The 26,066-nt window shown below is 38.7% G+C and overlaps 1 protein-coding gene across 19 annotated transcripts in view; it reads left to right on the plus strand.

The window, feature by feature from the left end:
* Positions 1-26,066, plus strand: part of DLG2 (discs large MAGUK scaffold protein 2) — a 1,902,684-nt gene that overhangs the window by 1,514,910 nt on the left and 361,708 nt on the right. For 18 of the 19 annotated variants that reach the window (XM_074335659.1, XM_074335660.1, XM_074335661.1 and 15 more), the window contains one exon: positions 8,984-9,052. In XM_074335659.1, coding sequence (XP_074191760.1) covers positions 8,984-9,052 — 69 coding nt within the window. Of the gene's footprint in view, positions 1-8,983; positions 9,053-24,850; positions 25,155-26,066 lie in introns of those variants that run through there. The other variant, XM_074335677.1, reaches the window with a different exon arrangement.

Below are 26,066 nucleotides of genomic sequence, written 5' to 3' on the forward strand. Positions count from 1 at the left end.
CTGTGTTTTCTTGCATCTCGTTGAGGTTTTTTTCAGAACTGCAATCTTGAATTCTCTTTCATTTAAGTCACATATTTCCATATCTTTAAGTTCATTTTCTAGAGACTTTTCACTTTCTTTCTGAGCTATCTTGTTGCCTTGGTTATTCATGGCAATTAGTGATTTATTATTTCTCTTCTTAGACATCTACAGGAGTGGGTTCTGCAACAGATTGATTGGAAGAAGTCTTTCTTTTGTTTTCCAGTACACGTTGGTAGAATGTTTTATTTTCTCTCTCACTGCAGCCTTTTTTTCTCTCTCACACTGTAGTGTTTATGTTTTCTCTGCACTATTCCAGCTTCTCACACAATGGGGAGATTCCCTGTAAGGGGGGGTTCTCCTAAGTTAAAAGTTTGCCTGGGTCATAGGGCGCCACCTCCATGATGGGATATGGGGAGCTTCTGAAATTCCAAAGCTCTTCCTGCACCAGGTTCAGAGCCCGTGTGTTTCAGCAGTTCTGTTTACTCCTGCACAGATCTGCCCAGATAGGTGGGGACAGGGGTGGTGTGAGTTGTGAGAGGTGGCCCAGAGCAATGGCAGCGACCACCACCACAGCCAGCCCTCCTTCCAAAGCTCGCTCCCCTTTGTCGGAACTAATTGGGCTGTGAATCTGTGTCTGGGGACCACAGTTCTCAGAACTTCAAATATTCTGTTCTTTGGATCTGACAGTGCTGCTCCTCTGCTTCTAGCACTGGGCAGGTGGGGGCGGGGTGAGCTCTGGGAGGGTAGGGAGGGGCCGACTAGTCTCAGTGCCTAAGGCTCCATTCTCTGCTTGGCAGTGAGGGCTTAAACCACCGTTTTCAGCCTTCCTCCCTCAGTCTTTGCTCTGAGGTCTCTGCCATGAGCATTGGATTCAGCCATGTTATATGCTGTCCCCTCAGCCCTGTGGGCCATAAACGGAGCCCTAGCAGTCCGAGTTCTTCCCTCTTCCATAGCTGCGGTTGTTCCGGGATGCAGCGAGCTCAGAGCACTGAGCTAGGTCTGCGTCCTGTGCCCCTGCGGCTCTGTTTCTTCACTTCTCCCTTCCCTCCTCCCCCGCTCGCGCGATTCGCCCACATTTAAGTGAATGAATTCAGTAGTGAGCTTCTTCATCTTGCCTGTCTGCTGTGCAGGGAGTCATTAATGGAGTTATAGTTTTTCAATTTGTTGGAAATTCCAGGGGAGATTTACAGAGGCTCACCTCATGCCGCCATTTTGATCTAATCCTCAGCAATATTTTTAACAACAAAAATTTGTTAAGTTTTCTAGATCAGTTAATTTACTCTTCATATAAACAATTTTTTACACACTCATATTTCATTTTTGTAACATTTAATTAAATTACATGATTATGAAAGTGAATAAAATAGAAATAAACGGATTTGAGAACAATTACAACTGATTCTTAGCATACAAGTCCATGGAAGGAATGGAAATAAATAGGCCATGAGCACTCTACTCCTGTGGGCATCAGTCAGCTTGTCACTGAGGGGATGGAGAGGACTTGTTAAGCTGTAAAAAGATGCTGATTAAGAATGCTCAAGAGTGAAACTTGTGGACTATTAAACTTGAGTATGATCTGTGATGATTTGCTACAGTTAGTGGTCCTTGTCTATTATTGTAATTAATAACTTGCATGAAAATGTAAAAGGCATCTTACTATATTTGAAGATGATACATACTAGATAAAAGAGTGCAATTTTGTAATGGCTAGCATATCTTAAATGCTCAATAAACATTTATTGAGTTGGTGATCTAATGTTAGCTTAAAATATTATACAACTAAATCAAAATCAATAGCATTAAATTTGAGAAGGGTGGATATTAATAACTATGTTGAGTTTCCAAAAACCCACTGTTCAAGTACATAATATATTTGATTTTGAACCATTTGATGTCAAAAATATATGAGAGGTTAGGTTGACACTAAACTTAATAATTCAATTCAGCACATGTTAAAAGTCCATGTTATCTTTGGCTGCTCTGGGAATAGTATAGAATCCAAATAGAGGAAAGTCATCATCGCATGGTACTTAGCCCTGATTTGACATATCTAGAACTCTGAAATCATTTCAAGGTTCTGCAATGTAAGTAATAATCAAAAGAAAAAAAAAGAAAGAAAGAAAGAAATTAAGAGTATACAGAAAAAGATAGGTAGGAATTTTGAAACTATCTCATAAAGAAATAACCAGAAGTGTTGGGAATGTTTACTTAAGGAATAAGTTGCAAAACAGGAAAAGAGGAAGGCCAAATATGAGATGGATAGACTCCATAAAAGAAGCCATAGACATTTGTCTACAGGATCTGAGCAGGGCTGTTGAAGACAGGACATTATGGACCTTACTAATTCATAAGGTCACCAGGAGTTAGAGTCAATTCAATGGCACTGAACACATAGGCAGAAGGAATATCTGTCATTCAGTGGGTATGCTAAGGACAGACAGGAGTTACACCAAGCAAAGGAAGAACTTGTCAATAGTTATAGCTGCTCCTCTGTACATTGTATTTCCCAAATATGTAGCAGGCACATCAAGCTAATCTTGTATAAAACCAAACTCAATTATACTTTTCTATCTACACGTGTACTTTCCTATACACACATGTACTATTTGGTTCTGTTAACAGTGTAGTCATCCTCTCAGTCAATGATAGAACTCAGTTCATTTTTCCTCATCACCACCCACCTTCTAACACCAAAGTCAGTCTATTTTTAAAGACTTGTTTGGAAGTTCTAGAAGAGAACACTATTACCCCTTTACCTTGGGAAGAGCATGTTCCTTCTATCTAGGGGATTTTTAACTTTCAGAAGAAATGTCCCCCCATCCAGATCACTAGAATCAATTCAGGAGAGCAAAGTGCCCTCTCTGAAACCTCTTCTTATTGATTTTTATATATTTTACCTCCAAGTGTGTTCAGTGTATACCCTTTTCCTACTCGCTGCCATTATCCAAGTTTAGGCATTTATTAATTTTCTCCATCATTATGGCTTCCCATTAGTCCCCCTGCCTGTAGATTTCCTCCTCTTTCTTCTATTGTCCAGCGTATTTTCAGATTTACCATTCTGAGTCATAGAAGTTACCATCCTGATCCTCCTCCCCTCTCCCATTTAGCAACCTTGGAGACCTCACTATTGCCCCCAAGATAAGGTCCAGAACTCTTGACATGGTATTCATTGCCCCACATGATCTACCCCTAGTTAGCTTCCTAACCTCATTCCTGGCCCTGCTCTGGCCAAGCCAAACACTCCAATTCTTACAGAATAGCACATACTTTTCACCCTCCATGACCTTGATCCTCATACTCTTGTAGCATCTCAGAAAGTCTTCTTGTCCTTCTCCACCATTTAAAATACATATACATCCTTCCAGATCCACCTTAGATGGTTTGTCTATCAAATATACCTAGAGATTGATTGAAAAATATTCCCCATATGAAAAGGTACCATATGGTTTGTTTGATTTCACCATCTTCTTTATTATCAAGCATTTATTGATTACTACACTATGAAGCAATCAAAGAGTCATCCCAAGCATCTAACATAGTCCCTGGTGTGTAGTAAGTGACCAATTAACATTTGCTGGATATAAACAGAACATATAAATAATCATATAACACAACTCATGTTAAGTATCAATGAAACAACAGGAGGAATATCCAGCTTCATGGAAAAAGGTGATGATATTTTGGTTATGTTGCATTTGCGGTACTAGTTGGATATCCAAGAAGACATACTCTTCATTTTAAGAATAGTCACAATTTAATGCACGTACTTGAAGAGAGGGAAAGTAGACAGAAAAAGAGAAGAAAATAAATATTAAGAGAGCAGATAAATTGTGGATACAGGTATTCAAGAGAAAGGTGAGGAGTTAAATATGACAAGGAGAGATGCGAGTTCTTCAGAAATGTGAGTGAAGAACGAAATAGAATATTGAGAACACATCAGGATGTATTTTAGTGATGGATGGGACTTTACAAGGCATCTTAAATAAGTTTATTGTCACCAGTTTTTTCATCAGAGACACAGACAAACCTTTTTTAGTGCTCTTCATTAAGATAACAGTTTTAACATTACAACATTTTGGAAAGACCCCTTATCCTGCCTCTCATTGCTTTAAGAGAAAGAGAAAATTAAAAATCAATTTATCACCACCAGTTAGGACCTTTGTGTTTCATGTGTAATAAAACAATTTAAATTCAGATGCTCAAAAAAATTAATTTAACACAGCAACAGGCATGCATGTTTCAGCACCATTCAAATGTCATTTTCTTAGACAACAGCTAGGGAGTCTTTCACTTGGGAAATCAGAAAATTGTTGGGAAAAAAACTCTACTATTCTCTGGATCAATGTTATTCAATGACAGCATGATTTAGAAAGGCAATAGGGCTGTTACCTCTCTCTGAGTCTTAAAAAGTCTTAGCAAGATTTACCTCCACGGTTATCTTTTTTGACACATCAGCTTAGCTACCTAAGTACAGAGTTGGTTTTCTACTGGGTGACAGGGATGTCTTCTCCAGGGTCAGTGCTATGACGTGATGCTGCGCCTTCCTCATTCTCATTCGACTCACCCACCATTCATTGTCACTTAAATACTCAAAAGTCCAGGGCTCACTAATGAGGTGGTATGAATAGGACAGAGAAATCTCTCTATAACATGATCTTCATTTTAAAAAAAAAGATCTTCAAAAGCCACTGACATGCAAGTTTGACATACATAGTGAAACTAAAGGGTGGTATTTTATGCAAAAACTAAATAAATAAATAACAACACTGTCCGTGGTTTTTAGTGAGAGTTCAGCATTTCCTAATCGAGTGTGTTGGGTCCTCTACATGGACTAATCACAGAGCTTTGATTTCACCTTTCTGAAAGGCAACACGGTTTGTCTCAAAAGAACAAATTTTGGAGCTGAAAAACCTGGGTTCTTCTACTCTTGCTACCTACTCCCTGTGAGACCTGGAGCCTTAATTTAATTTCCCTAAAAATGGACATAATAGCTAGTTCTCAATGTTGCTACAAAGTTTAAAAGAAATCAGGCATGGAGCCTTACAGATAGATGGAACTATCTCCATGGTATTCATCATTCAAAAGGATGCCTATGAAGCATCTTCTGTGGGCCATCCCAGAACTGAGAATGTGGAGATGAATAAGCCCTACCCCTTGCTTTAAAGCACACATGACTTAATAGGAAAAACAGGCATATAAAGAAAAGGTGGTGATTCTTAGCCCTGGCTGCTATTATACATGTGTGCAAAAGATGATTTCAAGTACAGAGCAGCATGTCAGCTGTGCTAGGGAGGTCAGGAGGCATGTCAATAGTATGCTTCATAGAAGAGTTGTGGGTTTTTTTGTTTTTGTTTTTAAGACAAAGAACATTCTGAGTACTTAGCGCTCCAATGTTGAAGTTTTAAGTTTTAGCTGTGTCTTCCTCCCTTGATTCTTCCCATTGCAGTTCTCATAATTCTATCTGGTTGGCCTCTCTGCTTGAGGAGGTGAAGAGCCAAGCAGTGGTTACCTACAATTTCTTAGTCATGGTAGAACTAGCAACATGCTGTCCATGTAGCCAGTGATATGGAAATAATGGAATCTGTTTGGTACCAGTTATTGTCACCTAATAACCACTGCAAGTACCCCCAATGCAGATACTACTTAAATGGAACTGTGAGGAAATAACAAAAATCCCCCTGCATCCAAAGGTCTTGACTGTCAGATAATTCACTGTAGTTGTCTTAGTAGAGTAAAAGGGTAATTATATGTTCTAAAAGTCTCTGTTTGTTCCAGTCTTACATGTTGGAGCAACTGGCTGACTTTTCAGGAGTCAAATTCTCTGAGCACTTCGTGGTACCTTTTGCCTTTAATAGTGTCACTAAAACTTTAAAAGGGACATTATTGGAATAATTGAAGGGAGAATAATAAAGTAGTTTAAGGTAGTGGTAAGTAAGGTGAGATTACTGAGTATTTCCTTGTTTCAATTATCTGTGCTAGGGTAATGGTGAGGAAGTTATGAGGGATTCTAGTTACTCATTAATCTTAGTGAGTGTCGTTGATCTTTACTGGTGAAGAACTGTTGGTACTTTCTAAACTAGTGGAAGATAAATGATAAAGGAAAGGATTAAACAGTTTAAATGAAAGAAATGCAGTTAGCAGATTAGCATGTAGGAAAAAATGATCCGTCTCACTAATAAACAAAGAAATACTCATATATCTGTAGTATTATTTGTATCAATTGAATTATCAATTTTTTAAAAATTATGTCAGTACTTGTAAGATTGTAGTGAAACTGGTATGTGCATATATATATATATATATATATATATATATATATGCATACATATACATATGTACATACATATACATATATATATGGGGGGGTGTATATGTATATTTAAAAATATTTTAGGGCAATAAAATGATATAAAGCTTTTGAAAAGTACTCAATAACAGAAATCAAGAACCTATGCATTTTTTTTTTGGTAGGGAGTGTACATTCAAAGGAAATTGTCAAATAAGGAAAAGTAATTGATGTGAACATGTTCATTGCAACATTGTTTATAATGTCAAAACAATGGAAATAACCCAATATCCAACCATTAAAGCAAGTTTAAATAAATTATATCTTCATAGAAAATAATATTATATAACACCAAAATAACAATTATGGAAACCCTATCAGAATTGCTTAAATTATAAAGTAAGCAGGGAAAATGCAGCATATATAGTTATATATATTCTGCGTATATATAAAACTATGTGAAACACATGTGGGCATACAGAAAGTCATAGAGTGGAAAGTACACACAATTGGCAACAAGACAGGCTTTAGTTTTAATTCTGGCTCCATATTTGCAAGCTGTTGATTTCTGGCAAGTTATTTATGTTCTATGTGTTTTGTTTTCTTATACATGAAATGGGGATACTCATATCTATCTTATAGCCAACTGCAAGAATTAAATTAGATCATTCTGTAAAGTCTGAAACAAGGTCATGGAATAATGGGTGAATTTTTTTCTCTTATTTTGATTGTCATTTTTTAATGTTTTTGCAATAGAAAATATATTTGAATTTAATGTTAATCACCAAAGTTATGTTACACTCAGAAATATGCAACTTGTGTCACTGATTATATGGCTAACTGAAATGACCTAAGTAATAATTTTTATTTAATACCAAACATCTCAAAGTATACACTGCTAAATCATATTAGTTTACTTACTTAACAAACCCTATGTAGCTTTGATTACCATGAAACAGGTATCGTTCAAAACACCTCACTCACTGAATTATCATAACAGCCCTATGAGGAAGGTACTACTATATGCTAGTCTTATAGATTAGAAGCTGACACACAGAGAGCTTTAAGTAACTTGTTCAAGGTCCCATTGGAATATGTGGTAGAGCTAGATTTTGAACTCAGGCAGTCTGGCTGCATGGTCCAACTCCTGAATGTTATGCTACTTTTCAACTGGTCAATCAAAACATGTCCAGTGACCAAGTGTGGTGCTGGCACTGTGAGGGATGCCAGAAAATAAAGGACACAATGCTTGACTGGAAGATCATTCTCTGGGGTTTAGCTACAGACCCCAAATTCCGCTCCCTCAACCTCAAATAAATGCCATCCATGTCACAAGTAAATACTATTCACGGGGAGCTACCTCTTCTCACCCCGAATGACCAAATTATAAATTTAAATCTGCAGTCTACCGATTGACCTTCTGTGACAATGTCAGTCAGTGTTTTCAGAGTATATATTGAGAAATCCTAGAGCTGTGCAAAGGAGCGTAGTGCTCTGCAAACATTTGACTCGAGTTTCTCTTTATACATATATCTTTGTATACACACCTTCATATACTGCTTGTATATGCAACTAATATTACAGCTAAAGTATTAAACTAATACTGCACATTAAAATTACACACTGAAATATGTTTTATCTTACATGGTAACACATAGAAAACCCACCATGAATTCCTCCTTGTGGTTGGATTGTCATTGTGCATATCTCAGATGAAAATGTCCCTTTATCTCTTTCTAACTAAAGAGCACTCTGAGATTGCAAAGAGTACTCTGAGACTGTAAATTCTTACAAACCTGAAAAATTGTTACCATTTGGGAGGTAGTACGAGTATAATACGATGGTTAAGAATAATTGCTCTAGAATCACACAAATCTAGATGGCATTGCAAGCGCGGGTATTTACCACATGACTTTGGGTAAGTTTCTAAACCTCTCTGTTAAATGGGACAGTACGTACTTCACAGGGTTGTAAAATATAAAAGATGTAAACATATAGACTTAGAAAGTGCTCAATAAATACAAATGCTCAATAAATGTTAGATATTAGCATTTTTATTGCAACCACTTATCTGTAAATCAATCCTTTCTTGTTACCATGCAACCAAAACAAAATATGAATTAATTGCATTAACTTAAGGTTAATATGCAACTAGAAATCCCATTTTTCAAGTTTTTGTGTTCATCCAATAGCTGAATTGTTAATGATTAATTGTACAAGTGTTACAAAATTGAACTAATAAATTTATACTAGTTAAATACTACTCCAATTTGCAAATTCACTGTTTTTAAATTTTTGTTTGGAAAAAATATTCTGCATTAAAAAAAATAATACATTGCATCATAATGAAATTTATTTTGATGCTCTATGTTGTCTTATTCCAAGGGGGATAAAAATTACCTTTTCCAAATACGTTTGTTTCCTTTATGTCTATCTGTCATTTAAAGCTTACTTTTGACTAATACATATCGAAATCAAATTATGTGGAAGTAGTAGCCCCTTATCTGGTTGAATGTTGTATTTGGGGAATGATTCTACTTATCGCCAAAGTACAGTGATTTAATCTCTACCTATTTCTTTCAAGATTGGTTCTTTTCTTGACAACAGGACTGATTATCATGTTTGAAGACATTTTACATAAATGATCTATAGTTGTTTTTCTTTCTTTTCTTACAGTCATTCCCAACACAGCACTGCAACCCGCCAGCCTTCAGTGACTCTGCAACGAGCCATCTCACTGGAAGGGTAAGATAGGAGCCTTCTCTAAACTAAACTGTGCAGCCTCATCATTTTGATCATAAAAAAAGGTTCTCCTTTCTTTCCTTCTCTCCCTCCCGTTCTCTCTCTCTCTCTCTCTCTCTCTCTCTCTCTCTCTCTCTCTCTCTCTCTCTCTCAGCAAATATCTATGAAACTTATGTTGTATGCCAAACACTGTGCTATGTAGTAGATTTAACAAATCAAATAACATTTCTTCTTTCCCTTCAGAGAGCTCATTGTCTAGTGGGGGAGTGACAGAAATAAGTGCACGTACTTGTATACAGCATAAGCGTCACACAGGATATACATATAAGGGATTAATGGAGGATTCAGGAAGGAAACCTGTCTGAGAATGGGTATCAGAGAGGGAGGGGGAGGGGGATCAGGATGCTTTCAGAGATGATATAACTTTTGAGCTGAGAACTGAAGCATCCAGAGACATTTGCCTGACAGATATCGGAAGGAAGAGGAATCTGACCAGAAGAAAGAGCATACGCGTAAACATGACCACATGAGCAAGCATGTGCTGTGAAAGGCCATTGAGTAATTCAGGGCTTAGGCACAGGGTGTGTGAGGCAGTGGATATGAGAATGGAGATGTTGGCTGGGCAGGCTTATATGAGAGGACTTAGTATTTTGTATTTCTAAATTCCCCAATCAGATAAAAGCCGGAGAGGTTAGGTCAAAGGGGGTAATATTTCCCTCCACTTGCCTTATAATTGCAACTGGTTTAATTGAGAACTTTTAATTGGTTAATGTATAAAAATCAAATTATTTTATTTTTCCAATATCTATTACCAACTATACTTTGTTTAGCCCTATTTCCCAATTAAGCTTTCTTAATGACATTTCAAGTCAAACCTCTAACTTTATTATTTATTAGTCATCTCCAGTTTAAAATCTTATGTTTTATTCAGGCCTCTGTCCCTCCTTCCAACATAATTAAGACTTGGGTTCACCCAAAGGATTCTGGAGTTGATAGAGGTGTGATCTGCAGTCTGTCTTTCTCATACCACCCTCTAGATCTTTCTTTCTCTTAGACTTATCCTTTGGTTGTATTCGGCATAAATAAGGAAGTGGGAAATGGCATTTCCTTACCATTCTGCTGTGGCTGTCTCCTTTCCGCTGGCTATCTCTAGGAATGTAGCCTGGGTCGGTAAAGAACCAAATATGCACTGATGCTATGAGACTCAAATCACTCCTTCAGCCATGTGGTGCCCTGGGAGACTCAACTCTCTCTCCCCATCACTCTTAGTGTTAGCACTCTGTAGCCTTCTGATGCGCTCACCACTTTGCCCACGCAACAACCCTTCACAAGCTCATAGTCCCCTTTCTCATCTGTCCTCAGAAGCTTCTCATGTGAGGCTGGCAGGCATGAGCAGCAGCATCCTTCTTTCCTGCCCCTCAGGGATAGTCCTTACCTCCTCTCTCCCTGGCTGACCTTCCCCTCTTCTCTCCATTGGGTTGTTTCCCAACCTCAGGAGCAACAGGGCAAGTCAGCACACTCCATGGCCCAGTGGACATCCACCTGGGAGGGAGGTATTAGTCTTTCCTTCATGGAACAGCATAAATTTTATAAATACTTTTCATGGAGTGCCCTTTCTTGCCTTCAGCTAAGGAAACCCCTTGAATGTCCCCAAACTCATGGGAAGGTAAGTGAAAGGAATATGACCTCTCCATGAACACAGCACTCCCCCCAAAAGGATACTTCCTTTTCCTGCTAATTCTCTTCTCTTTTGGATGATAAAGAACATCAAACCACTTTAGTTCCTCTAGTAACAAAGAAAACAAACAAATAACAACAACAACAAAACAGAGAGATAGAGGTAGTAGGCTAAACATGAACTTAGCTCTGGAGAATTAGTAACTAATTTCTCAATAGCACACTATCTCCGTTGTAACATTTGTTCTAGTCCATTAAAAAAAAAAGACACAATTCTCAATCAATACATCATAGCATTTTGTTCTATAATATACAAGGTGGTCTAGATCATGGATCCAAGCTGACTTACCAAATTTAAATCCACACTCAGGAACTCAGTAGCTGTGTGACAGCAAGTTACTTGGTTTCTTTGTGTCTCGGTTTCCTCATCTGTAAAATGGTGATGCTAATAATATTTCTCAACAGGATTATTTTTTTTTTCAAGAACTAAATTCATATATATTATTTTTTATAAAAGTAGTGACATTATATATGTGTTTGTTACAGTAGTTGTTGCTGTTCTTATACAAAATATATACTTAATTTATCAGGCAGGAGAATTTCTCATTTATATTAAGAAAGGATTTGTTATAACCGTCAAGGACTGGTGTCTTCACTATACTTTGGAGAGCCATATTCCTGTACTCACGGGTAATAATCATTTGTGAAAGCAATCCAGACCTTGTTTGAGTCTGCTTCATTGCCTTGCTAATACTTATATAAAAATATTTCAATTACCAAGATTATATTTAAATGCTTATTAAACACACCAAAGAATAATCTAAGCCTTTTCTACATATCAACTTATCTTCGGCTCCAAAACAAAGAACCGAGGACCAGAATAAGAAATGCTCTTTAATTTTGGATGTGTATACGTATCTTAGAATGTTCAAGACAAAGAGACCACTTAAACGCACAAGAGGAAATAGTCTCTCCAGCCTGTGGACCTTCTCCAATTGAACTTGAGAATGAATGTTCATGAGTCAGCACCTGCGTTACAAGTGGGTGCAGCCTTGCAACCGCACTCTCCATACCACTCCCCTCAGTTTCCTCTTTCAGGAAAGTGCCTACTTTAGAAAAACTTTTCCACAAAACTCAGTTGCTGGTCACATCCTCCGAAGGACTGTGATCAGGTTTGAATTCTGCATGTCACACCAGGTACGTGGAAAGAGCCAAGGAAAGGACATCCAGAGTTAACAAAGGGATGGACAGCATTCTATTAAGAAAACACTGACAAGGTTAAGATTCTATATTGACAGGGAAGGGAGCGTCATGATGTGCTCAATGAGATCATATTCAAAATGTGCAGCTTGTTGGAAGTAAGTATAGTATAAATTCATGGATCTTCCTTCAAGGGGAGAGAAAAGAAACTAACATTTATTGAGTGCTTATAGATGGCAGGCTAGATGGATCTATCTATCTATCTATCTATCTATCTATCTATCTATCTATCTATCCACCTTTCCATACACCTGTCCAGCCAGCCAGTCAGCCATACATCCATTAATCTATCAGATTTTATTTCCAAAATAGTTTTATGAAAACAGGCCTTCTGTTTTCTAAATTTTGATACACAAAGAGATTAAATAATTTCCCAGACCACTTACACAGAAAGTAGTACATCTTATGTTTGAAATCAAATTTGACTCCACTGTACAACTCCATCCCCTATAATGTGGCATGAAAAGGCTTTATTGAGCTTGTCACCACATTCATAAACCACATTCATGCTAAGTTAGACATAGTGAAGAACTTCCCAGGGTAAAAAATGATAAAGAACTACAACTGACTCTAAGCCTAGAAGTCGTTAAACAGAATTAATAGCCCATCATTTGGGATGGCTCTGGAGGTCCACTTGCATGCTAAGTGTCTGAGGTGTTGTTTGTGGTAGAGGTGAAGGGCTGGGGGCTGAGCTTCCACTGGTCTCTACCTCACCTTTCTTGTTCCCTATGAAGATCTCTGTTGGCTGAGGAGCTGTCATTCCATATTTTGGTCATTAGCAGTAAGACTTCCTCTAGCTATACTAAATAATGGCATTTCCTTCTAAAGCTATTTCCAAACCTGTTCTTTCTTCTTATTCACCAAAGTGTATTAGCAGTTTGCCAGTAAGCATTCTTTAAGCATTTTGCGTTGTTTTCCGGTTGAATGAAATGACCTCTGTGATAAACACAATCAGTAATTCTAATTCATTGCTAAAATGAAGCCCAAAATGTGAAGGCCTTAACCTGGCTTCAAAACACAGGAGTGACTGCTTCTCTAAAAAACGAAACAAAACAAAAGTATTATCAGCTGTGTCCATTGTTTCAACTGATATAAAGTAGTTTGCCTCTATTTAGTGAATAATGCACTCAGAAAAATATTCTGTTCCCTGCAATCATGAAAGAAAACTGACTCTAGAATCAGAGAACTGGTTTCAAATTCTGGTTCTCTGCCGTCTGTTGTTACTGCGACCTTCCCCCTCTAAGCATGGGTTTCCTCCTCAGCCAAAAGGGATAATAGCACAGGACTCACCAACTTTCTGTAAAAGTAGCAGGTGCATGTTGGAAGCTCAGCAAGTACTAGTTAAATGTATACTTAGTCCAAGTGTTCTAAGAAAACAAACAAAAATTTTACTTTTATAACCTCAATTAGTTTGAAGATCCACTTTGAACGCTTGTTAAATACACACATTTGTATTTATTTATGTAAAACAGTTCTGGATGTAAAATAAAATATTTGAAGTAGAAATAATTTTGCATTCCTCAAATATTTAGAAGGGAATATTTCAGTAATTCTCTACGAAGCCCAGAACACTAAAGTCCATGCTATATGTGTGCAGCTGACCATAAGATAGGAGAATGTGGCATATAACCATTGGCACTGAATGCATAGTGAGAAAGTTGTTTTTCACTTTGCATATTCCAAAGGGTCTTTAACAGGTTTTCCATTAAGGTGTTAGACTATTGAGTATAGGAAGGCAATCAGCTGAAATTGGAAATTTTATTATTTCCAAACTCTCTTTTCTAATGCTTTTGTGAAAAGCAACTACGTCAGATTTGTTTTTTAAATGAATGTACTTTAAAAGGACCCGTGTTCATGTTTTTCACCTAAGTTGCTATTTGCTTGACATAAAATAAGTAGAAATCTTTCAGATTTCCAGTTAATTTGATCCAGGGAGACAACAGAACTGTCTAATTGAGCGTCTACCTAATGTTACTGCTGTTTGTTTGTTTGTTTTTTAAATTGATATCTGAATCATCTATAAGTATGCCAGACATAGCAATGCAGAAACATCCCCATTAGCAGTGAGCTCCTTGCTTCAGGTTCAAGTTGATGGGTCTGGCCCACTCCTTCATCTCCTTTTCCTCCTGACACCCCGTTAAAAAGGAGCTAATAAAATTAAAAAAGGGACCATCCCATAAACTATCCTCAAGGAAACAGCAGTAATTCTGGGAACAAACTAGAAATGGGAGAGGACATCCAAAATGAAAAGACTTCATTGCACTTCTGGATTACAGGCAGCAGGTAGATTAGATGTATAGATTGTATACGTCTAAAAGTATAGATTGATGGCACAGAACAAAGGCGTTCCAGCCTTCCATCATCTGCAGGGGCAGGGCCGTGGGCTATATGACTCCAGGGGGGACTTTCACGTTGCAGTCTGTCTATGTGAATGTCATCTCCTAGAGCTATGTTTCCAGGGAGGTCACCCACAAAAAGTCCCGCCACACTGCAGCAGCCTTGTAAGGAGGAGCCTCCGGCTCAGACGGAAGCGGATCTGCCTAGCAGAACCCAGGAAACGCAGAGACTTCAGAATAGTGACAACAGATGGAATTGAGAGCAGAGTCTGAGAATAGGACTGCAGAGGCCCCCACTCAGGATACACACCCCTGCATACAGAACCGCTGCCAGCCACGTACTTACAAGTACTTATCTACCAAGCAGGAAATGAAGGCTCTGCTCTAATGAAATACAATTTCTTCTGAGGAACCCAGGAAAGCTAGTTTGCGTGTTGCCCACGCAGCAAAGCCCTTCACAGTGTGTCAGTAACAGGGACAGTTTCAGGTGTGCTCACCTAACCTGCAGCCTTTCAGTACTCTTATCTACAACATCCCCTGCAGCATTTCTACTACTTCATTCTTAAATATGAGCAGATAGCCGTGGGTCAGCAAAGATTTTAACAAAACCCACGAAATGACAGAAATAAGATTAAAACACATATTCACAGAAAAAAAGAAATGATTCTCAAGGAAACAGAGGTAATTCTGGGAACAAAATAGAAATTAAAGAAATACTCTAGTAAAAGCATATTTTTAGCAACATGGAGGTAACCACTAGACTTAAAACTGAAATGGTTAAAAATCATTGACTCTGGGAAGCCAGGTAGGATTCTTACAGGAGATGTCACAAATTAAGTTTTGAGGAATGTATTTGGAAGAAGGCAGAGGTTAAAAAAATAAAATTTTTAAAAAAAAGGAAAGAAAAGAAAATCATGTGCAAAAATCTAGAAGGAGTTGGCTTACACTGCAAAAACTAACAAGTATATTTCGCTACTCAAACAGCTTTTTTTCATCCAGGAGAATGTATACACTTTGTTTTACCTTAGAAGATCATTTTAGCAACAACACAAAGGCTGAATTTTCTAGTAACTAGCTTTTTCACATCAATGAAATAACTTCCCTGGAAGGTGTTGACCACCCTTTATGAGTAGCACTTAAGAAACTAGATGGCCATGTTCAAGAATAGTATAGAGGGAATTATTTAAGGGATGGATGATTTGTGTAATTAACTCTAACCAAAAATCTCTCCCAAATCCAGTAGTCTGTGAGTATCCAAAGGAGAACCAAAAAGTTGTCCTGTCTATAAACAAATGCATCAAAGACAACCCATTCTCTCAGGTTAACTCGTCTATGGTGATATCATTTGTCATTCTTTCTTGGTGGGACAGGCTTGTCTCTATAGGCATAGCCATGAAACTCTGTTTGACACATAGACCCCTCTCCACACTCTAAGACCTATCCAGGCTCTTGAGACCATGGCACCGTTGGGGCCAGGGAGCCTCTGGTGTTCCCATGTTGGGCCTGAACAGGTGTTCTTTCCACAGAACATTCTGGAAACAGGACCCCAACTGGAACCATTGGCTCTCGTATTCTCTACCCAATTCCTCTTGCCTTGATGAGAGAAGCTTTTTAACAGCTACCATGTATCCTGGGATGGTGCTGACTTAATACTTAGTCTTCTTAGTGTAAGTGCTTAGATTTTTGGTTCCAAAATACAGTCACTATCAAAACTGGAAGCATTATTGACCCCAAGAATCAAGAGACCTGGGTTCAAATCTGTCACCTCCTACTGTGTAATTATTATTTTATTTTTTTTTAGCAAATCTCAGTTACCTCATATACAAAGTTAGGAAGCTGAGTTAAATAAAGTGTCTTAGATTCCTTCCAACTCTAACATTTTATAGGTTTGTCAGTTTTAAAGATTTAAAAGTTTGGCTTCTGGACTTATAGGAACATCTCCAGACATGGAGCCCAGGGACCACTGGGACCTAGACAGCGGGCCCTCAGGAGCAGCTCGTTGGCGTGAGTCATCGCTAACCACACACTAGCAGACCCAACCATCTCTCTGGATTTGTAATCCGTGTGAATGCTCAACTTCAACACACTTCCTTACCTTGCCACGCAAAAGCAGTGCCAAGCATTGTTTCCCAGAGTAACTGAGGGGCCCTGGAATATTGAGAAATACACTGAAGTACTCTCAGACTTGGAAACAAAGTTTTATTCAGGTTGTTAGTTGCTTGGGTCACTGGTCAAAAGTCTGAGCCTTAGTTAACCACTGAAAGAATTACTTTATTAGTTTCAGGTGTACAAAAAAATGTAATAGTTAGACATTTACACCCCTCGCAAAGTGATCTACTACCCCAATCTACTACCCCTCTGACATTGTATATAGTTGTTACAATGCCATTGACTGTATTCCCTATGTTGTACTCCATATCCCATGACTATATATATATGTTAAATCATAGTTGACAATCAATATTATTCAGCTTCAGCTTCAGGTGTACAGCGCAGTGGTCAGGCATCTACACAGCCCATGAGGTGATCTCCCTAATAGGACAAGTACCCATCTGACACCCTATAAAATCTTTAAAACATTATTGATTATATTCCCCAAACTGTCAGTATCCCGTGACAATATTGTGGCTACCAATTTGTGCTTTCTAATCCCTTCACCTTCTCTCTTATTCTCACCCCCCTCCCATCTAGCAACCTTCAGTTTTTTCTTTACGTATATCTCTGAGAATATTTGTTTAGTTTGCTCATTTATTCTGGTCTTTAGATTCCACATATAAGTAAGATCATATGGTATTTGTCTTTCTCCATCTGACCTATTTCACTTAGTATAATGTTCTCTAGGTCCATCCATATTGCTGCAAATGGTAAGATTTCATTCTTCTTTATGGCGGAGTAATATTCCATTGTATAAATGTACCACAGTTCTTAATCCAGTCATCTACCAGTGGACATTTCGGTTGTTTCCATGTTTTAGCTATTGTGAATAGCACTGCGATAAACATAGGGGTGCATATAATTTTTCGAATTAGCGTTTTGGATTTCTCTGGCTAGATACCTAAGAGTGGAATTATTGTGTCATAAGGTAGTTCCATTTCCAGTTTTATGAGATACCTCCATACTGTTTTTCATAGAGGCTGCACCAATCTGCAATCCCACCAATAGTGCACGAGCGATCCCTTTTCTCCACATGCTCACCAGCACTTGTTGTTTGTTGATTTATTGATGACAGCCATTTTGACTGGCGTGAGGTGGTATCTCATTGTGGTTTTTATTTGCATTTCTCTGATGGTTAGTGAGGTTGAGCATTTTTTCACGTGTCTGTTTGCCATCTGTATGTCCTCTTTAGAAAAATGTCTGTTCATATCCTCTGCCCATTTTTTTAATTGGGTTGTTTATTTTTTTGGTGTTAAGTTGAATGAGTTTTTATAAATTTTGGATATTAATTCTTTATCAGATGTGTCATTGACACATCTGATATATCTACTCCCATTCAGTAGGATGCTTTTTAGTTTTATTGATGGTTTCCTTGCTGTGAAAAACCCTTTTAGTTTGATGTAATCTCGTGTTTATTTTTTATTTTATTTCCCTTGCTCGAAGGGATATATCAGTAAAAACATTACTAAGGGTAATGTCTGCAAATTTACATCCTATATTTTCTCCTAGGAGTTTTATGGTTTCGGATCTTACATTCAAGTCTTTAATCCATTTTGAATTTATTCTCATATATGGCATAAGGAGGTGATCCAGCTTCTTTTTGTGCATGTATCTGTACAGTTTTTCCAGTATCATTTATTTAATAGACTGTCTTTACTCCACTGCAAATTGTTGCTTCCATTGTCATAGATTAAATGACCATATAGGCATGGATTTATTTCTGGACTCTCTGTTCTGTTCCATTGATCTAAGTGTCCGTTTTTATGCCAGTACCATGATGCTTTGATTATTATCGCCTTGTAGTATGATTTGATGTCAGGTATTGTGACACCTCCCACTTTGTTCTCATTTCTCAAGATTGTGGTGGCTATTTGTTAACCACAGAAACTTAAGTGACTTCTCCGAAACAGAGGGACAAGCTGGGTTAAATGGAAAGGATTTTTGTGTATCTTTAGAATATATTAAAATAATATATATATAGTTGTCATCTTCTTCTTTATTTCACTTTCCTGCCAGCTGAAGGGTTTATTTAGGGAGAATAGAGGAAAATTAAGGAGACAAGCAACTAGATGATTTTTAGAAATGCTTGAAAGAAATTAAATCTCCCCTTACCCTCTATCCCCCCAAAAAACATATTTGCTTGTGGTTTATAGTCCAATAAAGATAAACCAGCCTCTCATGTAGCTCTGGGTGAGAATCCCAGAGACCTAGGTTCAAATGTGTCACCTCCTACTGTGCTGAAGCATCCTAGCTGCTTGGAAGAACTAAAGGTGGTTACAAACCCCTCCTCCATCCTGGGAGGTGGGAGACAGACCTTAGAGCTTAAACCTCAGGGGACTCTTAAGGAATGATCAGAGCAGCAGATAACCCCAGTTCTGTTTCCCCCAGTTCGCCATCATGTATTTGCTTTCCATTTCTCCTGTGTCCCTGCAGTCTACACCTCTGCTTCTGGTTGAACTGTCAGCTCATTTTTCTTAGCTCCATTTCTACTGGTCTACTGCTTCCTTTTTCTATTTCCTTATTCTATAAGACATCATTTCCCAGGCCTTGTAATCTTTCTTCCTTACATGTGTAGAGCTGAAAATATAAAAGATGTCATTACAGCAAACTTTAAAGATTGCCCAAAATTTATCAGTGTTCAAAAAAAATGCTGAGGCTGCAGAGTTAGGGAATATTTAAGGGCTACCACACATGAGATTCTAATTATCTCTCAGGGCCTGGATTTCTCACGCCATCTGCTGTTGAAGTAATGTCCAATTTCTTGTATAGGACAGATAGAAGTTTTCAAATTGGAATTTCGAGTAAAATAGCGAAAAACATTTGGTGAGATGGCATTGAGAATCTAGATTTATGTTTTTCTAGGTAAAGACTTTTATGAACTTCTATCATTATTAGTCCACAGAACAAAGGATTATTTAAATAGTAGAAAGTAGGAAAGACATAAAATAAAGAATACAGAGCACTGCATCATGACAGCAGGTAATTCAAAGACACAGACTGTAAAGTTCACACAGGGTATTTTCTGTATTCAAATGCTAAAACTATAACATTAATTATTGCATATTTAATAGTAGCTGATATTTTGTAAGTGCTTTATATGGTTCTCAGTTGGTTCTGATGACAATTATTATTTCTGTATATGGGCATATTATCCCACTTTATAGATGAAGACACTGAGGTTTAGAGAAGTGCCTCAGGTCACACAGCCAATAGTGGTAGAACTGGGACTTCAACTCACATTTCTAAATCACCACCTTCACCTGCCTCCTCAACATTATATGTGTTTTGTTATTACAGGTTGGTCAACATGGAGGGCACCGTAAGGCATTGAAATATAATGTGGAGCTCAATATGATTTCTGGGAGGTTTAGGAGGTTTTTGTCACTATAAAGTCATTGTCAAAAATCCAGTTTCATGTAAGAATGTTAGTTAATAAAAGTAGAATGACCACCTAATGTGATTTCACTAACTTTCAAATGTGCCGAATTAAAAGACGGGGAAGAATAAAATTTCAGGACCGTTGACATCTGTTTTACCTTGCGGGAATTGGAAGAAACCCGGAAGGGACAGGTCAGGAGTCTGATTATCCAGAGCTGCTGGGCTTCCCTGTATGGTGGCCTCGCACACTGAGGCTGCTCAATGTCACGCAGCTGGAATTTATCTTTGAGGGATAGATACCACAGATTTCACTAGGGAATTTTGTTTACGGTTTTTTTTTAATATAAACACTCCTTATTTCCTGTGCGCAATTCAATGCCAACATACATAATTACTTATCATCACCTTGCATAACTTCCCTGAAAACCCTTTTATATTTTAATAAATTGGTTTAATACAAGACTCAAAGTAAATTGTGAGTAAACTTCCTCCTCACTATTATATAATTAAACATACAAGAAACAGCATTCTGTAGAACATTCAACTAGAAAGTGGCCCCTCTCAGTGAACACTCATAATTATTAATGTTAATGATAATACTATTACCCATGGGGTCGACTGAGCTGGCATTGAAGAGCTAGTTAATAAAGTGAATGATCCAAACAGAAATATCAAAAGCATTCAGTCATAAATTGAGGCTAGTAAAAATGAATACAGGAAACATAGTCCCATGACAGGATTTAGTTACTCAAACTGTCAGAAAGATTTATCAATTACAAACCTCCTAATTGTAGTCCTAGCACCAACCTCCTTTACATGTTTGTACCATTATCCCTCTTTGAATACTGCCCTTTTTCTAGTATCTTTCTAGTATGAGGGCTGTCCTTGCTGACTTCGGCCCCTTGGTGATCAATCAATAAATTCAACTGGAAATATGATGATTAGTCAGACCCTAACCCTAATGCAGACCCTAACCCAGCCCTCATTCTGGTGGGAAGAAGCAGACATTAATCAAATAATCACACAAACAAACGTAAATCTCTTACTGGGCCAAATTCTGTGAAAAGGTGGCCTGTGCTTCCCTGAGAGCTTATAATACAGAATCTGACCTTGTGAAGGAGGTCAGGGAGATCAGGGAAATCTCCAAACAATGAGTAGGGTTAACTAGGCAATGAGAAAGGGCCGTCATCAGTGGTTGCACAAGCAAGGATTACAAATCTGTCTGAGTGTATTTCTGAGCTGAGCACACACTAGAACAACATGAATTAAGTAGCGCTTGGCATTTAAACATTTATAATGAGGAGGCTTACTCATGGTTGACTCTCTGTCCTCTGGAAAGGCCATCTGATGGAGTCTTCCAGATGCTTATCAGAACTGTGTGGTCTCTGCATAGATGTAATTTTCTAAATCCCAGCTCTAAGCAGCTCTGCTGTTCCATATGTTTATTGTTTGATGTGTTTGTTTGGTTGTTCTCTGCCTATGTGGCAGAACTCTGAAATCCTCCCTTGCCACTGCTGTTTCCTACTTCCCCCTTCTCTCCCAACTCCTTTCCCTGGCCCCTCTTATTTTCTATCTTTTTCTTCTCTCCTCCCCTCTCTCCATAAACTTCCTCCTTCTCTTTCTGCTGTTTTACTCTATATTCTCCATTCATTTCCTTTTTTATTCTTCTCCTTTTTGCTGTTCACCCTGAATATATTAGGCTTATGTTTGTATAGTGCATCACGATTTACAAAGGCATCGCATGGATATTATTCCATGTGATCCCAATAACAATTTTGTAAGGGAGCCTGGGTAAGAATCATTTATCTTGTTTACAGACCTGTTAGAAGGTTAAGTGGCTTCCCAAGACCCTGTCTCTAAGAAGGGGAGGAGCCTTGTGCAACCCTGATGCCTGTCTCCCAACCCCATACTCTCATCAGCAGGCCATCCTGCCTCAGCAGAAATGTAGGAGACATTCCAACCACGTCTTTCCGTCTGATGGACTGAGGAGGTCTTTCTCGCTCCTGTCTTTGTTATTCACAAAAAATGAGTCTAGACAGAAGTTGTGGTCAGAGAGTTTTCTTGTTGCTCATCCATCAGATGACAAGAAACAGCCTTATTCTCATCTGATGAATATTTACTGGACATTGCATTTGACCTTGAACTGAACCTTTTATAAGGAATGATTTTTATTTTTACCTTCCTTGGCTGTGACTTGGGAGGTGGTATGGCTGTGGAGAGCAGGGAATCATGAGGATTGCTTTCGGTCAGCCTTCATTAGATTATTCATCTCGATACATCCATCTTTATACGTCTAAACTGAATCTGGTGTTTTTCTCTGCATGTATTGCTAATCCCTCAGAGACCTTTAAATTCCATTAGGATTTCTGTTTACTTCCTTCTTCTGGCCAATTATAAGAGAGTTTAAAGAAAGAGCACATCCATATCTGATGCCACAGGCCAGATGTCCCTCTATTACCAGAAAGCAGCCAGTGGTCTTTATCCTTTATTTAATCTCTCTGCTGATTTCCAGTCCTGGTAAATGTTTACGCCACTGAAATACGCTTTTAAGATGTCAGTCAGCAACTTTTACTAACTGATGGATGACAGTTGGTAGATGTGCCTGCTTGTCAGATGGAAAATTAGACTATTCAAGGAGAATTGTGGAGGAGACAAGCACCATCATTCATTCACTCACTCGGTCATTGATTTGATTGATTATTAACCTCTTACTTATCTAAGCATTTTCTGAATGTCCGGTACATGCCAAGCACTCAGGTGAGACGTTTGAGAAAATCAAGAAGAAAAAAGTCCAATTCCTGCCTTTGAGACGCAGAGTATAGTAAGGGTGACAGAATGTTGAAAATTGCCATAGTTCACCGATCTCATGTCTATGTAATTTCAGAACAAAAGAACAAGCAGCTGGTTTGTGTAAAACTCGTAGCACTATTCAGATGTAGTTTCAGTGATTTTTATCAAGTGACTACCAAACTCGAAGGGAAAGAGCACCCTCTTCAGACAAGAAGTTCCCTGCTCACGTGGGCTGGTTTCAAGAGTTGGGAAATGTCCTTCTCAGCACAGCTCTCAAAGGTCAAGCCTTGTTTAGATAGTGCTTTTGCAGAGCAGATATCATTATCATGACCTGGCCTTGCATGTCAGCAAAACACATGTCTCTGTGGTGAGCTGCCTTACAGTGTTCTCCTAGTTTTAACTTTGGGGACATTCTCAATTTGAGGGGAAAAAAGGGGGGGTGCACATGAAAATTAAAGTTGCCAAATATCTAACGTATTATAATGTCCAACTCTCTAGTTCCCATAGGGGGAGACTATCTGAGGCTAGAAACAGGCAAGAGGTTTCTCAAGGCCACACCAAGGTCGGGACCAGAACTCAAGCTCCTAATTTCCTGGCTCATGACTCCTCTCTTTCCAGAGGAGAGTGAGAATGACAAGCGTCTTTATTCCTCCTGTTATTCTTTTTTCACCTCCTCACGCCTTATCTGCTTTTATCCTCTAGCTGAGACTTAGATGAGGTACACTTGCCCTTCTAGAAATATGTGACTTTCATGCTAAGAGGTAAGGATTATGACTTAAGTGACACATTCAAGCACCAAGAAACCCAGATGAAAATGACTGTGGCACTATTGTGAGTCATACACAAGGTGCATCAGGTCAGCAACAGTGATACTCTACTGTAGGTGTGGACATACTGGGATGAAGGAGACAGATTCATTTAGAGCTTTTAATTGGTGGTTATTTTTGTTTGTTTTGACTGGGCTTCTTTTGCCAGGAGAGGGAGCGATCATGGGGACACAAGACTGTTTTTAGGGGAAAGATGGTGGGATGCGATGTGAATTTTCAGAAAGCATCTTGCCCTGTATGATGCTGATGCTGTGACATACCCTGAAGCCATTTCTTGTCTGACAACAAGAAGTCCTTCTATGTAACCTTCAGTAGCTAGTCAGGTTTGGCAAGAATCCTGTGTTGGCCTTATATAGAACAGGATTCACACTCAGCAAATGGACACTTGGGGTGTTTTTGGTGCCTCATCTCCACTCCTCCCAGACCAAATCCTCTCATCCCTTAGCCACCCTCCTTCTTGTTTTTGGTTCCCAGTGTTGCAATCTTCCTTTTATCAAAACCGATCTTTAGGGTCAACTGAGACAGAGATGTCTGTTATGTTTGCATTTCCCGGTCATTCACTGAGCATGTTTTTGTGCCAGGTTCTGGAGACACAAGAGTAGAGAAAGGAAAGCTCAGACTTCGCAAGCACTTTTCAGATGTCATATATTAACTCACAAGTGAATATGTCACTCAAGAATCTGAGTCCGGTGGAAAAGGCAAGCATGCAAATAAATTATTATCATGGTAGAAGGCTGGCTTGTACTTGCCAATTTACTCTTCTGCTATACCACACTCTATTGTAAACTCCTGGGAGGCAGAAACTGTCTGTTTTATGGTTATAGCCCCAGCCCCAGTGGAGCCCTCCCAAAATATAGTGGATTCTCAATGGGTACTTGTTAAATGGATAAAGCATGATGATTAGGAGAGTACATATATGAGTCTGTGGCCATAAAATCCTACAGGAGCTCGTGTTAGAGGGAGCTAAGAAGAACAAATGTTCAAAGAATCATGAACAAAGACAGGCAGCTTCCCAAGCAGACAAAAGGGAAGAAGCTGTCTAGCTGCAGACAGAGGGGACTGTACAGGCAAGGACCAGGGAGGGAAAGAGGCAAGTATTTGAGGAAAAGCTAGCAATTTAGAGAAAATCAAGGAGTTTTGATGTGATCAAAATCTAGAGTATTTTTTAGTGTGCAGCAAGAGGTGAGTTTGCACGTTTGTTCAGGGAAGAAAATGTTGATAATTCTTTTAAAAGCACTTTGTGTTAACGTCAGTGTCCAAAGCTGGCTTTCAGATTTCACCATGAGTGAAGAGCCTAGTTAATGAATAACTTTAAGAATTCCATGCCTCAGAAGGTTTTGAACCAACTTCTACTTCGAAGGGCAGGTATCTGGGCAGGAGAAAGTAGGTCAGTGAAAGAAAGAAAATTTCTCAATTGAAAACACCAGGATTGGAAGCAATGATCTTACACTTCATTTCCTGATGAGAAAAAAAAAAAGGAAAAAGGAATCAGAAAATCCATCAGGGCTCAATTAATTGTTATGTGAAGCTTTCCCTGGAATTAGCAGAAAATAGAGCTTATCGGAGGAAAAGCTACAGTGACATATATTTGTACAAGCCAACAGCTGCAATACCCAGAGAGATGAGAACAGCTGAAGGTTTCTTTTAAAGGAAGACTTTGTAAGGTTTCATCTACAGCTAAAGGTTAGTAAGGTGTTCCTATTTCCTTATATATAATTTTTGAAAATGAATTTCACAAATGGTAATTAATGATGCATTCATGTTAGTGCTTTGTCATTTTTTCTATAGTAATTCATATATATGTATCTTCAATGTGCAGAAACTTCTGAAATTCACTTAATGAGATTTATGGGAAGTCTTGTCACCTGAATACCAAGGTCAATGCCGAGGCGCCTGGTGATAGCTACCGTTTACAATTATTATTAGGCTTTTACTTCAGATCCATTTTCTAAAGTGACAGCAGTCGGCGATATCAGATCAGCCTTAGTGACCCCCCCACCCCTTTCCTCGATAAACAGGTTATGCTCACAGCAGTCTGTACGTTGCCTAATGTAGTCCCTATCTGAGTGCATTAGCTTCCTTGGGCTGCCACAACAAATTATCACAGACTGGGCCACTTAAGCCACAGAAATGTATCACAATTCTGAAGGCTAGAAGTTTGACAGCCAGGTGTTGGCAGGGTCATGCTCCCTTTGCAATCTGTTAGGGAGTCCTGCTTTGCCTCTTCCTCATTTTTGGTAGTTTGCTGGCAATCTTGGGTGTTTCTTAGCTTGCAGCTCACATGTAACTCCTATCTCTGCCTCCATATTTACATGATATTCTCCTTGTGTGTGTCTGTGTCTCTACATGGCTGTCTTCTTGTCAGAAGACCTGTCTGACTAAATAAGGGGCCCATCCTCCTCTAGTAAGACCTCATCTTCAAGGACCTAACTGCCAAAGAAGGTCATATTCTGAGGTGCTGGCAGTTAGCACCTCAGACTTCCACATATCTTTTGGGGGTGTGGTGACACAGTTGAATTCCTAACGCAGAGTATAAACCTCTCAGCGGCAGAGACTGTGTCTTGTGTAGCTTTGTTTGTCCATGGCCCAGCCAGT

Source organism: Rhinolophus sinicus, linkage group LG06 (genome assembly GCF_036562045.2).
Source record: "Rhinolophus sinicus isolate RSC01 linkage group LG06, ASM3656204v1, whole genome shotgun sequence".
NCBI lineage: Eukaryota > Metazoa > Chordata > Mammalia > Chiroptera > Rhinolophidae > Rhinolophus > Rhinolophus sinicus.